Here is a 14,193-nt window from a genome sequence, read left to right as displayed (position 1 = left end):
AAAGAAAAGCACACAGAAATGAACATTTCATTAATCTTAAGAAACACATTTTTTTTTCATATTTTACGTCAGGATATACAATTACAATTAACGACACCTCCTAGTTGTTATTGGCCATTTTTTGTTTTAACATCTCTGAAGTGTGGAGTGTCTACAATTGGAAAGTCTTGGATTTGAAGAAATCTGGTAAAAATTCTTAAGGTTATATTACCTAATTCATGTGGCAGTTCATGACAGAAGACAGCTATAGAAGTACTGATTCCTCCTGTCAATCCAGCACTGAAAGCCGCTCCTGAGGAAGATTTAAAACAAAAACAAGTGATATTGCAGCTCTTCTGTTTTTCCATTTTTATTAATGATGACTGGTTGTCTCTTCTGCATATCTAAGTTAATTTCACTTATATGCATAACTCACTCATTTTACATACTATAGTTTTTGAAAATATAGTGAGTATATATTCTGAGTCTACCAGAAGAATCCTTTATTCTTTAGTATTAATAGCTACTGTAGATGTAAAAATATAGTCAGCTTTCTAAAAGAAAGCAAAGCCTGCTTTTGGGCAATTAATAGTTTCTCTCAAAGATAGTCACATATTGATCACATTTAATGTTCTCCTAAAATGGTAAGATAAGTTTACATTAGCAAGATTCTAATGTATTTGCTAAGCACAATGGTGCATGCCTGTAATTCTAGTGTCTCAGGGGGCTGAGACAGGAGGATCACAAATTCAAGACCAAAATCAACAACTCAGCAAGGCCCTAAGCAACTTAGTAATATCCTGTTTTAAAAAAAAAAAAAAAAAAAGGAAGGCTGGGATGTGGCTCAGTCATTAAGCACCCCTGAGTTCATTCACTGGTACCAAAAATATTATAATGTATTTGAATGTAATATAATGTATTATTATGATGATTTTTCGTGTCGTAAATATTTTCTTCACCTTTTCAAAATGAAAAAACTCCAAGATTGAAATTAAACTGTTTTCTTTTAGGGAATATACAAATGTATTTGAAAATGTAATATTAAAATAGCTTTTTCAATAAAGTGACTATCCTTTGAGAAATCAAGTTATTTAAGAAGTATATTAAAAGGGCTGTGGTACAGCTCAGTGGTAGAGCTCTTGCCTAGCAGTATGGAAGGTCCTGGGTTCAATCCTCAATACTGCAAAAAAAACAACACATTTGTTTAATTTCCAAAAAATAAAATAAATAAACACTGAAACTTTACCTTTAATTTCCAAATACATCTGTAAAACATGAAAATACATCCTTTGGAAAAACTAAATGACATAGTAATACATACTAGTACATTTGTTAATAAGCTCTACATAAATTTTAGTCTTATGAATTATAGTTCATAGGATTATATGGACATATTGAAAGAAGAAAAGCATCTTTAAAGAACAACAAATTAGCCAGGTGTGATGTCCCATGTATGTTATCCCACCTACTTTGGAGGATGAGACAGAATGATTGGAAATTTTAGGCCAGCCTGTACAACTTAGTGAGACTCTATCTCAAAATTTTAAAAGGGCTGTGGTACAGCTCAGTGGTAGAGCTCTTGCCTAGCAGTATGGAAGGTCCTGGGTTCAATCCTCAATACTGCAAAAAAAACAAAACAAAAATTATAACCCAGCTTTCAAGTATAGTCCACTTACCAATTGCCAGCCCATCACTGAAGTTGTGGATGCCATCCCCCATGATTACCATCCAGGCTATATTGGCTATTCCTGTTTCTTTCAGATCTGATCCAGAATGACAGGGACCATGTGAATGATGAGAATGTTTGTGGTGCCACTGATGATTATGTTTTCTCAGCACAGTTTTATTCTCATCATGATGGTTATGTGCAGTAGCATGGAGATCATGCTCATGAATGGTATGTAATCCATCACTGTGAGAATGGTCCATGATTTTCTCCTCTTCTATACAAAGGTAGTTTTTAGGAGGGGATTCTTGTTGGCCTTCTAAATCTGTCAGTTCAGTTTCATTAAGTCGATCTTCAGAAACAACTGAGTCATCGGTTCCTAAATTATAGGAGAGATGTTTTATAAGTAAATGCATGAATATTTGCTCATTTTTAAACCCAGACAGAACAGCAATGCAATGAACATTTCTTAAGTGAATATAAGTCTGATAAATATAGTTCCCTAAAATTATTTAGAAACAATTCCCATAAAACAATGTTTCTGGAAACTCATCAACTAAATAACTAGATAAAATAAACCCAAAATGTTCAGAGAAAGGAATCTTAGTGGTAACTCACTCTAGCCACTTCTTATTTAAAAAACAAAGACAAATAAAATTTACAGAACTTTCCCAAGTCATACAGTTAGTTGATGGTAAAGTTCTTTATATCCCTCAATGCTCCACCTATATGACAATGCTACTGAGAAAGATCATTGGTAGAATGAAGTTCAGAATCCCATGCAGGGGAGAAACATGTGATAAGGAACTTTTTTCTTAACTGGGGATGACCTTTCAACTAGTTTTTCAAAGCTCTTTTTTTATGACCCTGATACTTCCCAACTGTATTCTGGGGCAGAGTTATACCATTAGATTCTAAGACTGCTAATTTTTTTGCAGAAAATCATTGATACCATCAGGGAAATAAGTTGAAACAGAAAATGAGAAAAATTAGGTTAAAAAACATTTTTATGTTCCCCTGAAAACTAAGCTACCTCACTCATCACCTACAACAGTCAGAATACAAACAGAGCAGATTTTAATAAAGACTAAGGCCATGCTCCTTTAAGCACAAAGGCAATTTTCCTTTTTCCACATTAAACCAATCACATTTAAAAGATAGAGATTTCACATTGTCAAGAAGTAAAACACTAACTTACTACCTAGAAAGACTTTGATTTCCTCAAATGTTTTTTCCTTAAGCTAGAAGTGCAAAATGTTTCTTGCCCCATAATGTTCTTGGCCCACTTTCAGCATAAGGGTGAAATTAACTAAACAAATCATAAGACACACGAAATATTTACATTTAAGAAAAACAGCTTAGAAACTAGTATTAGGGAAGCCACAGGACAAAAAATTTTAAACAACACAGGTGCAGTTTAGACGCAATTTTTATATTTTAAGAGTTTCTCTTTAGTTAGAACTGTTGATACCAGCAAGAGGCTTGAGTTGAAGCCAGTCAGCATCTGGTGTGTTGTTTAATTTATGATCTGAAAGCTTTCTTCCAATAGTTGATTCTTCTGTGCTCTGCTTGATAAACCATTTCTGTTTTCCCTGGGGGAAAAATTCTGATATTAGTAAAATGTGTATCCACAATTAGCAACAATATCACCTTGTTAACACCTATTGGGGACAACTGGTATTAACTTTATACATAAATCACTTAGAAAAGAAGAAAAAAAATTTGAGAGTTAATCAAGGGATCTAAATAGATGAAAAATCCAGGGCTGGGGATGTGGCTCAAGCGGTAGCGCGCTCGCCTGGCATGCATGCGGCCCGGGTTCGATTCTCAGCACCACATGCAAACGAGGATGTTGTGTCCGCCAAAGACTAAAAAAATAAATATTGAAATTCTCTCTCTCTCACTCTAAAAAATAAATGAATAAAATATTTTTTAAAAATCCAACCAAATGTGTGTACTGATTGACTGATTGATTTTTGTGGTATTGGGGATTGAACCCAGAGTTGCTCTACCACTGGGCTACATCTCGAGCCTTTTTATTTTGAGAAAGAGTCTTGCTAGGTTGCTGAGGCTGGCCTCAAATTTGTAATCCTCCTGTCCCAGCCTCCTGAGTGGCTATTACAAACATGTACCAAAATGCTTGACTTAAAACTTTCATATTTTAACAAATTCTAAGCTAATCTACATTAAAGAATACAATGCACAGTAATAAATACAACAGAAAAGTTTTAAAAAAATTAAAGTTTATTCATTTGAATTTTACTCTGTGCTTGATGCAATTTCTTATTGCCCTGATTATGCCATAATGAAAAGAGTCATACTTCAGGTAGATCCTAAATTTGTAGTTCACTTCTTTCAGAGGTTCTAACTATATGGTGCGGCATTTTCTTGTTGGTTTTATTTATAGGCTTTATAATGATGTGTCAGGCGCTTAAGCCTTCTAACTACTGCTTAAGTGAGCTTATATGGCTAGCTACGCATGAAGCAGTCTCCAAAGACAGCTACCACCCACTTCCTCCTTCCTGTATGGCTATTCCGCTGTACTCAGTAAGGAGGTGGAGTTCATCCTCTGCCCTAGACTTTGGCTGTCCTTCTGACTTATTCTGATTGATAGAATGAAGTAGTCAGTGCCTGTTCCAGGACTAGTCTTAAAAGGGCCAGGAAGCCTTTGCTTTTGCTCAGTGAGGCCAGCCATAAACCTGTGAAGTAGTTTAATCTTGACTCTGAGGAGACATCAGGTGGAGGAGCAGTAAGAGAGAAGTGAAGCACCTCTCAGCTCTACCCTGACCAGCCCAGCAGCCAGTCTGAAAGCTCCCTTCCAATACACAAACTGATCCTTCTGAGAAGCCTGCCAAGTATCTGTTCTATTTAAATACAATTAATTCTCTTTCTTCAAAAAAAAGTTGTGCCCTTTTCCAGTAGTGTACTCACTGTCCTGTTCATCTAAAGAACAGGCAGTGATTTATCTATCAAATCCTTTCCTTTGATACATTTGAAGAGTTCCTTCCTAGATATGAAGACCTCTCCCAGCCCCAACCCAACCAAAGGTTTTCCTTTCAGTTTTTTATTTTCCACAATTTCAAATTTACAAAAAATGCTGTCATGTTTTGGAACTTCCATTCTCTTACATCAACTTTCTTCCCTTTTAAAATGTATTTAATTTCACCAGTAAATTGGGGCCCAAAATAAGATGGAGAAAAAAAAAAACTTATTTAGGGCCAGGGTTGTTGCTCAGTGGTGGAGCACTCATACCTAGTATGAGTGAGGACCTGGGTTCAATCCTCAGCACCACATAAAAATAAATAAATAAAGATATTGTGTTCAACCAAAAAAATAAATATTAAAAAATAACAACAACTTATTTATCCCTTAAAGTCAGAACTATATTCTATATTCTATACTTGCCGGTAACTACACCGTCCCTAATACTACATGCTGCTTCAATGTTAGAGGTATACACATTTGGAGAAAATAACTAGGACTTTAACTTCTTTACATATATTGCAATATATACTTTATTACAGTGATGAGCTTTTTTCTACTAACATGTATTAATTGTACATATTAATGGGGTTCAGTTTCAAAACATGCACACAGTGCTCGCTGATCAAATTGGAGAAATTAACATTTTCCTCTCCTTGTTTTTGTGTGAATCCTGTGAACTTCTCTCTTCTAGATCTTCATAAAGCATACACTAGGTTCATGTGAACTGCAGTCACCCTGTGTTGTTGAACACAGATTCACTCCTCCATCCAACTGTGCTGTGGTACCTGCTGTCCTACACTCTGCTCCGCAAAACGTCTGGCAATTATTATTTCACGATCAAGCAGGTGTTTTTAATTTCCACAACAGAATATGTGATACTTATCTTTCTGTGTCTGGCTTATTTCATTTAACATAATGTCTTCCAATTCTACCCATTTTGCTGCAAATAGCAATTTAATTCTTTTCTATGGCTTAACAACATTCTATTGTGTATACACATTTTCTTTTTCGTTCATCTATTGATGGGCACCTAGGGTGATTCCACATGTGAGCTATTGTAAATAGTGCTGCAATAAACATGGGCATGCAGGTATCTCTTTAGTAGGCTGATTTCATTTCCTTTGCATAAATGCTGAAAGAGGGATAGCTGAAGTCATACAGTACATCTATTTTTAGTTTTCTGAGGAGCCGCCATACGCCATACTGTTCTCCATAATGGCTGTCCTAATTTATCCATCAACACTGTAGAAGAGTTCCTTTCTCTCTACATCCTCATCAGAAATTGTCATTTTTGTTGTCTGGATGATAGCCATTCTAACAGGGATAACTCATTATAACATATATATTTTTTTTCCTTCTTGGTGATGCTGGAGCTTGAACCCAGGGCTTCATGCATGCTGAGCATGCATTCTACCAATGAGTTACATGCCCATCCTTCAAAGTAATTGAGATTCATATTTCCCTGGTGACTTAAGCATTTTTTCATGTATTTCTTGAGAAGTTGATTCATGTCATATGTCCATTTTTTACAATTAAAAATATTTATTAAAACATAAAAAGTGTACATATAGTATATGGTGTTATGTTTCAATACATGGATACATTATATAATGTTTAAATAAGGATAAATATATTTATTTCCTCAAGCTCTTATTATTTCTTTATGAAAAGATCTTACAGAATTCATGTGCAGTACATTATTTATGGTCACCCTCCTGTGCAACAGCACACCAGAACTTCTCATTCCTATCTAACTGTAACTTAGTATTCACTGGCCAACATTTCATCATTCCACCCCCATCCCACCTCCACATGTGTGAACTCTGAAATTCTACTTGTCTTACTATGCCTGAGTTATTGGTTTATTTCACTTAACATAATAATCCCTAGCTCCATCCATGTTATCACAAATGACAAAACTTCACTATTTTTAAGGTCAAATAATATTCCATTGTGTATATATGCTACACATGTATACATACAATTTCTATATGTGTATATATACAATTTCTTTTTTCACCTAAGTGAGAGACACATAGGTTGTTTTTCTTTCTTGGTGATTATGAATAGTGCTACAATGAACACGAGAGTGCAGAGATCTCCAGAGTGTCACATATGCTAGGCAAGTGCTTTATCATTGAGCTATATACCCAGCCCTATCACTGTGGTTTTGATATGCATTTCCTTGTGATGCTGAGCTTTTTTCTTTTTCATGTACCTATATCCTGGTCCTTTTTAAAAACTAGACCACTTCTGTGTTATTTTGAGTTCCTATGTATCCTGGATATTAATCCTTTGCCAGATGAATAGTTGGCAAATATTTTCTTTCATTCTATAGTTATCTCTTTCCTCTGTTGTTTCCTTCACTGTGCAAAAGCTTTTCAGTTTGCTGTAATACCATTTTTCAATTTTTACTTCTTTGTGCTTTTGATTTTTGTGCTTTTTGGGGTCATAACTAAAAAAACAATTGTCCATAACAATGTCTTTAAGTATCTCCATGTTTTCTTCTGACAGGCTCATACTTTTGGGTCTTATGTTTAGGTCTCTGCTCCATTTTGAGTTGATTTTTGCATAGGATGAGAGATAGGGGTCAAGTTTCAATCTTCCGCATATGAATGTCATTTTCCCAGTACCATTTATTGTGGAAACTATCCTTTTTCCAATATATGTTTTGTGTTGCCTTTATCGGGAATCAGTTGACTGATGTGTAGGTTTATTTCTAGATCTCCATTCGGTTCCAATGGTCTAGGTGTTTTCATGCAAGTACCATGTTTTGGTTACTATTGTTTTGTAGTATGTCTTGAAATAGGTTTTATTTTTTTCCCTTTATTTATTTATTTAGCAGGTACAAAAGCTTTATTGAGAGAACACCAATAAAGGGTAAAGGGAATGAAGCAGGATGGGGTGAAGAGGAGAAAGCCAGATCACAGCACAGATCTTTCTCTTGGATATGCTATGGGGGAATAGCAGAAACTTGATTAAGAAGAGCTTTTGATTGTGGTTCAGTTGTTAAAAAAAAAACAGATGGTTGAGATTTGAGTGGGTTGCTTGCATGGGTGCCATGATGGGTAGCAAAGGAGATGAGTTTCTTTTTTTCCTTTTAGAAATATATGACAGTAGAGTGTATTTTGACATATTATATATTCATGGAGTATAACTTTTTCAAATTAGGATCCCATTCTTGTGGTTGTACACGATGTGGAACTTTGCTGGCAGTGTATTCATATATGAACATAGGAAAATTATGTCTGGTTCATTCTATTGTCTTTCCTGTGCCCATCCCCCCTGCCTTTGCTTCATTCTCCTTTGTCTAAACCTCTGAATTTCTATTCTCTTCCTCCCTCACTTGTTGTGCATTAGAGAGAACATATCAGAAATAACGTTAGGCCTTAGAGTTTTTTGGATTGGTTTATTTCACTTAGCATGATATCTCCAGTTCCATTTCATTTATCAGCGAATGCCATAATTTCATTCTTCTTTAGACTGAGTAATATTCCATTGTGTTATACCTCATTTTCTTTATCTAGTCATTTGTTAAAGGGCACCTGGGCTGATTTCATAGCTGAGCTATTGTGAATTGAGATGCAATAAACATTGATGTGGCTGTATCACTGTAGTATGCTGATTTAAGTCCTTGGTGTATGCACTGAGGAGTGGGAGGAGTAGGATAAATGGACAAAATGGTGGTTCTATTCCAAGTTTCCTAAGGAATCTCCATACTGCTTTCCAGAGTGGTTCCACCAATTTGCAGTCCCACCAGCAACGTATGAGTAGACTTTTTTCCCCACATCTTTGCCAACATATATTGTTATTTGTATTCTTGGTAATTGGCATTCTGATTGGGGTGAGATAGAATCTCAATGTAATTTGAATTTGCGTTTCTCTAATTGCTAGAAATATTGAACATTTTTTCACATTTTTAAAAAAATATTCTTATTAGTTGTTGATGGATATTTATTTATTTTTTTACGTGGTGCTAAGGATCAAACTCAGTGCCTCACACATGCTAGGCAAGTGCCTGTTTATTGATTGGATTATTTCATGGGTTTTTTTTGTGTGTGTGTTAAGTTTTTACATATCCTAGAGATTAACGCTCTATCTGAGGTACAGGTGACAAAGATTTTCTCCCATTCTGTAGGCTCTCTCTTCACGTTCTTGATTGTGAAATTAGGTATTATGATGCTTCCAGCTTTCTTCTTTTTGTTCAATGTTGCGTTGGCTATTTGAGGTCTTTTATGCCTCTGTAGTTTTGTGAAGAATATCATTGATATCTTGATGGGAACTGCACTGAATCTGTATATCGTTTTGGGTAGTATGGGCATTTTATAAATATCAAGTCTTCCAACCCATAACCTTGGGAAGTCTTTCCATTTGTTTGTGTGTGTGTCTTCCTCAATTTCTTTCATTAAATGTTTTCTAATTTTCACTGTAGAGATCTTTCATGTCCTTGGTTAAATTTATTTTTTTCAGCTATTATGAATAGGACATGGGTTTCTCAGCAAGTTCAACACTGATGATTTTGTATCCTGAAACTTTGCTGAATTCATTTATTAGTTCTAGCATCTTTCGGTGGGGTCTTTTAGGTATTTCTACATATAGAAATAATATTACCTGCCAACAGGGATAATTTACTTCTTCCCTTCCTATCTGTATATCTTTTATTTCTTTCTCTGTCCTAACGCTCTAAAATATCCAAATGTTCCAAATCTTACAGGAAATACTTTCAGCTTTCCCCTCTTCGGTATGACATTGGCTGTGGGTCTGTCATATGTAGCCCTTATTATGTTGTTGGAGGATCCTCTAATACCTAATTTGTTTAGGGTTTTTATCATGAACGGATGTTGAATTTTATTCAATGATTTTTCTTCATTTATTGAGATGATATGATTTTAAAGTAATTCTTAAATATTTGTATTTTTTGTATCTAACCAATTATCAAGTCCTCTTACTGATTCTCATCTAAATAATCCTCTTAATTGCCTTCTCTTCCCCTACTCCTTATTGCCCATGATCTAGTTCAAATGCTTATCACCTCTCTTCCAAATTATTATACTATGGTCTCCTTAGAGAAACCTTGTGTCACCCCAGCCACTCCTGCCTCAGTATCCTTCTCACCATGTCTTATTCCCTACCAGGCTTTAGGGATTATTTCACCTTTCAGATGACCCTTCAAGAACAAAATGCTGTTAGATCTCTTTCATTTTTTCCTAAATTGATCCTTCCCGGTTCCCTTTTGCCATTCTTGGCTCATCATCTTAATTATCCCTCCTTTAGAGGCAATCAAATATTATGATGTCCTCACTAAAATATGGTAACTAAAATTAAGTACACAATCTGAAATGTGAAAGGAAATTATAGATATGAAATAAGATTTATTTCCCATGATTTAAATAGCTACTAGAAATGGTAGGGAATGAGTTGCAGTTACACAGCTGTGTATGAACTAGAATTACTTCCCCAAATCCTAGTGGACCGCTCTGTTCAAAACCTAGTTTTGTCTCAAGGGGGTAACAAAATACATATTTATATAAATAAATCATATACATAAAAAAAGTATAAAATTCAGAGTATTCAGTATTCAAAAACTATACAGTTTTTGACATGGAAAAATATATTTGGAGTTAATAATATGTAAGATTTTTTTTTTTTGATGGAAAGTTTTTCTTAAATAGAATATACTAAAAGATTAGTGTTAGGGGCTGGGGTTGTGGCTCAGTGGTAGAGTGCTCGCCTAGCATGCTCCAGGCACTGGGTTCAATCCTCAGCACCACATAAGTATAAAATAAAGATATTGTGTCCACCTAAAACTTATGAGTAAATATTAAAAAAAAAAAAGATTAGTGTTAATGTTTCAAACATGCTAGTGAGCTGTATTCAGGATAAAACTTTTGAGGTAGATATGAACTAATGTGAATAAGAAGAAGGCTAAACCTTAGTAAATGGCAGTAGCCCTGAACTTCTTTTTTGGTGGAAAATTTCTTTTTAGTTATTTAGATTTCTCTCATAAATGTGACATCATAACTGCATGACAATCAGGATATTTAATAAATAGTCCCAGCATTTCCTCTCTAATAGTATATAACCTTTGAAAACAATGACCATTTCCATCATTTCTTCCTATTTCTCTCCAAAAGCCCTCTTATTCTGACCTTTTCTTACTTCTACTACTTCTTCTATTGTTGAGGCATTTTTGATTAAATGTACTATGTGAAAATATTTTCACTAGAAGATATTACAGTAAAATTCATCATTGAAAATATTATCTAAAATTTATAAAATTTTCTTCTATTTAGACATTTTTGTAGTAAGCATAAAATGGTGACTAGCTTTTACCATCCTACTTAAATCAATTAGATATGATAAAAGAGAAATTAACAGACTGTTATATCTTGATTATAAATCCCAAAATAAATGTAACTAAAAAAAAATGGCATCAACATCAGCCTTTCCTTTGAAGATTAGTGACTAAAAATAGCTAATCTCCATTGCTGAAATACCATTTCAGTTATTTTTTATAAGTTTTCTTCACTCCTATTCATAGTGGAACTGGGAGAAGCTCAACGCTACAACCTATGTATAGCATGTGCAAGGTCTTAGGTTTTACCCTCAGTACCTCAAAAAAAAGAAAAGGGAGAAAGATGTAACACAGAATATCATTATAATTAAGAAAAGCACATATCCAGAAAAAGATGATTTTTGTTTTTAAGTATTTTTCTCAGAAAATAAATAATAAAAAGTACTTACTCTCTGTTGTTTATAATGCTTAAACATTCTAATGCAGTGTTCAATGATAAAGAGCAGGTAAATGCCTCCTAGAGCGACAAGTCCTTTCAATACAGCATCATATTCTTCCAAAAATTTCTTAGATTCATGTCCATGAGAATGTCCATGTCCATGTGCATGCTGATGACTGTGATCATGTCCACCCTGAGACTATGAATAAGAATGAAGAAAACTTATAAACAAATAACTGAAATGGTATTCAAACAATGGAGATTAGAATCTTATAGAGAACACAGAAAAAAATGTTTTTAATTTTACTTTTTAATTGACAATAAAAATTGTACATATTAACAGGGTGCCAAGTAATGTTTCAATTACATGTATAAATTATGTAATGTTCAAATTAGGGCAAACATTATCTAGCTCCTCAAACATTTATCATTTCTTCAAGGTGAAAATATCTAAAACACTTTCTTCCAGCTTTTTAAAAAATAAATACATTACTTTATCTATAGTCCCCTACTGTGTAATGGCACACCAGAACTTAGTTCTCCTATCTAACTGCAACTTAGTACCCGTTGATCAACCCCTCCATCTCTTCCCTCATTTCTATTCTCCCAGCCTCTGGAAGCACTATTTCACTCTCAACTTCTATTAGATAAACTCTTTCAGATTTCACATACCAGTGTGATCATAGGTATTGAATACCTTTTAGTTTTCAAAGTGCTCCCCTAGAGATTACCTCACTTTCATTTAACTCACTTTACACGATCACTTGTCCAGAAAGTAATACTTTTCATGGTGAAGCAAACACCATGGACTCAAATGTCTGTAAGAGTTAGATACTATAGTCAAAGAAGCCAGAAATAAAAAAAGGAGGTGATGAGTCCTTTACAAATGGGAATAATGACTGCTTAAATGCCTCAAATTTAGTAGTAACAAAACACCCCATCAGGTCACCACTTTGACCTCCTGGCTATATGTATAATCATTACAGCTCTTATACATTTCTTCTAAAGGCTTTCATAGTATACTGATAGACAGATATATCATTCCTAGCTTCTACTTAAAAACATAATGATTCATTTTTTTTTCAAAAATATTGCTAGTTAAACTGAAAATGAAACAAAACAAACTTCATTCAATAAATAATAGCATAACATAAATACTAGATTAGTATTTGAACAGCTTGCTATTAAAGAATTCTTTTAATTTCAATATTTTAAAATTTTTTAAAGTTAAAAAGAATTCTTACATGGGGCAGTAGATGAAGAAGGGCATCTCCACTCATTGTTCCCACGGCGAGTGCAACAAGAAATGTGAGAAGGAATTTAAAGCATCCCTGGTTAATGATGGGAACCAAAATCACGCCTAGCAAGGAAAGCAGGCTAATGACAGTGATAGAAATGATACCACAAATCCATGCTGTAGGGAAAAATTGTCAAGATTAGTATGATGGCATGGAAAAAAAAGTCCTAAAGAAGAATAAACATAAGATAAACGAGTCATGGAAGACAGGTTATCTTTCCCAGACTATGTTTTTTAAGAAACTTTATGGATTGCTGTTCTTAAAAACAAATAAAACCATAACATTTAGCCACCCTGAACTCCTAATAAAAGAAAAAAATGTAAATCAACTTATAAATAGTACCTCAATGGCCCACAATATTAGAAACAGTGACTTAAAATGACACAAGGCTATGATTTGCTCATAATATCTAGACTATAAATAAACTTTCCACTGTCTGAAGGCACAGTCATACACAATAAAACTCTTTATTTAAAGAATATAATTATAATAGTTTCCTTGAGCACTAAAGTGAAAAGTATCTATCTAATGTACATTTTTATGAATCTTTCTAATAAAAAGTTTAAGAAACAACATATCAGCCCAAAGTGGAAGGATATTCACATGAAGAGTTAAGAAAGCATTACTGGTCGCTTTATGGTTCCAAAGGATAATTCTGTGCTCTTCCCCTTGATTTCTTCTCTCCTCTACACTATTTTGGAATTCCCTTTTCTTCAATTTGGCTTGCTATACAATTTACCACTTTTTAAATATCTTACTATATATAACTGACTGAGAATGAGAAACATTTTTACAAAATAACTTTTGAAATAAATAGGTGTTGTGGTGAAGAGGAATTTGTTCACAATTCTTTACCAAGATAAGCAGAATAAGATACCAGAAATAAATGCAAATGTTTGGGGAGCTATAAATTTTGATTACAACTTGTATTAGCAGCCTAAACCAAAACAGAAATATATTTCCTTTAAAAATTCTTTACCAAATTCATCTGTAGGAAATTTCACTGATTTCAAAGTGCTCCCCTAGAGATTACAATTCCATGAAACTTTTAATGTAAAATACTATTTTTCTAATCAAATCTTAATAGGACTATCAGTCTGCTGAAAGAATTTTTTATGAATTCTTATTATAAGTGAACAAAGGAAAAATGCATCTCTTCCTCAGATAACTTAAAAATTTCAAACACAAATAGATCAGTGAGGAGATGAGACTTGGCCCACTAAGTAGTGAATTTTATCAATAAAATTGTTTATCCACTGGACACTAGTAACAATATTCAGTGACGTTCACACAATAGCCAACACTCATTAGCTAAATTAGATCATGGAATTAAAACGATAGGTCATCTATTGCTGATGGAAGCTTTGCAGCTCATCCAGATATGAAGTTCTAACCACTGGACTTAAATTCTTTAGCTTTGATCCTTGCAAATATTCCAAGGCAAGGAAGGAGGTAGAAATCAATTTTTAAGGAACCAGGGTCAGAGAAATATCATTATAAAACCCTTCCTGGTTGGTGAAACTGAAGGATA

At 34.1% G+C, this 14,193-nt stretch overlaps 1 protein-coding gene across 4 annotated transcripts in view; it reads right to left on the bottom strand.

The window, feature by feature from the left end:
- The window catches only part of Slc39a10 (solute carrier family 39 member 10), a 128,737-nt gene that overhangs the window by 14,524 nt on the left and 100,020 nt on the right, over positions 1-14,193 (bottom strand). For all 4 annotated transcript variants that reach the window (XM_021725751.3, XM_040294627.2, XM_005324355.5 and 1 more), the window contains 5 exons: positions 12,609-12,778; positions 11,375-11,563; positions 3,117-3,237; positions 1,656-2,024; positions 212-292 (listed from right to left, as the gene is read on the bottom strand). In XM_021725751.3, coding sequence (XP_021581426.2) covers positions 212-292; positions 1,656-2,024; positions 3,117-3,237; positions 11,375-11,563; positions 12,609-12,778 — 930 coding nt within the window. The remainder of the gene's footprint in view (positions 1-211; positions 293-1,655; positions 2,025-3,116; positions 3,238-11,374; positions 11,564-12,608; positions 12,779-14,193) is intronic.

The sequence above is a fragment of the Ictidomys tridecemlineatus genome, chromosome 7 (assembly GCF_052094955.1).
Source record: "Ictidomys tridecemlineatus isolate mIctTri1 chromosome 7, mIctTri1.hap1, whole genome shotgun sequence".
NCBI lineage: Eukaryota > Metazoa > Chordata > Mammalia > Rodentia > Sciuridae > Ictidomys > Ictidomys tridecemlineatus.
Note: the sequence above shows the minus strand (reverse complement) of the source record. Positions and strands in the feature narration are given on the sequence as shown.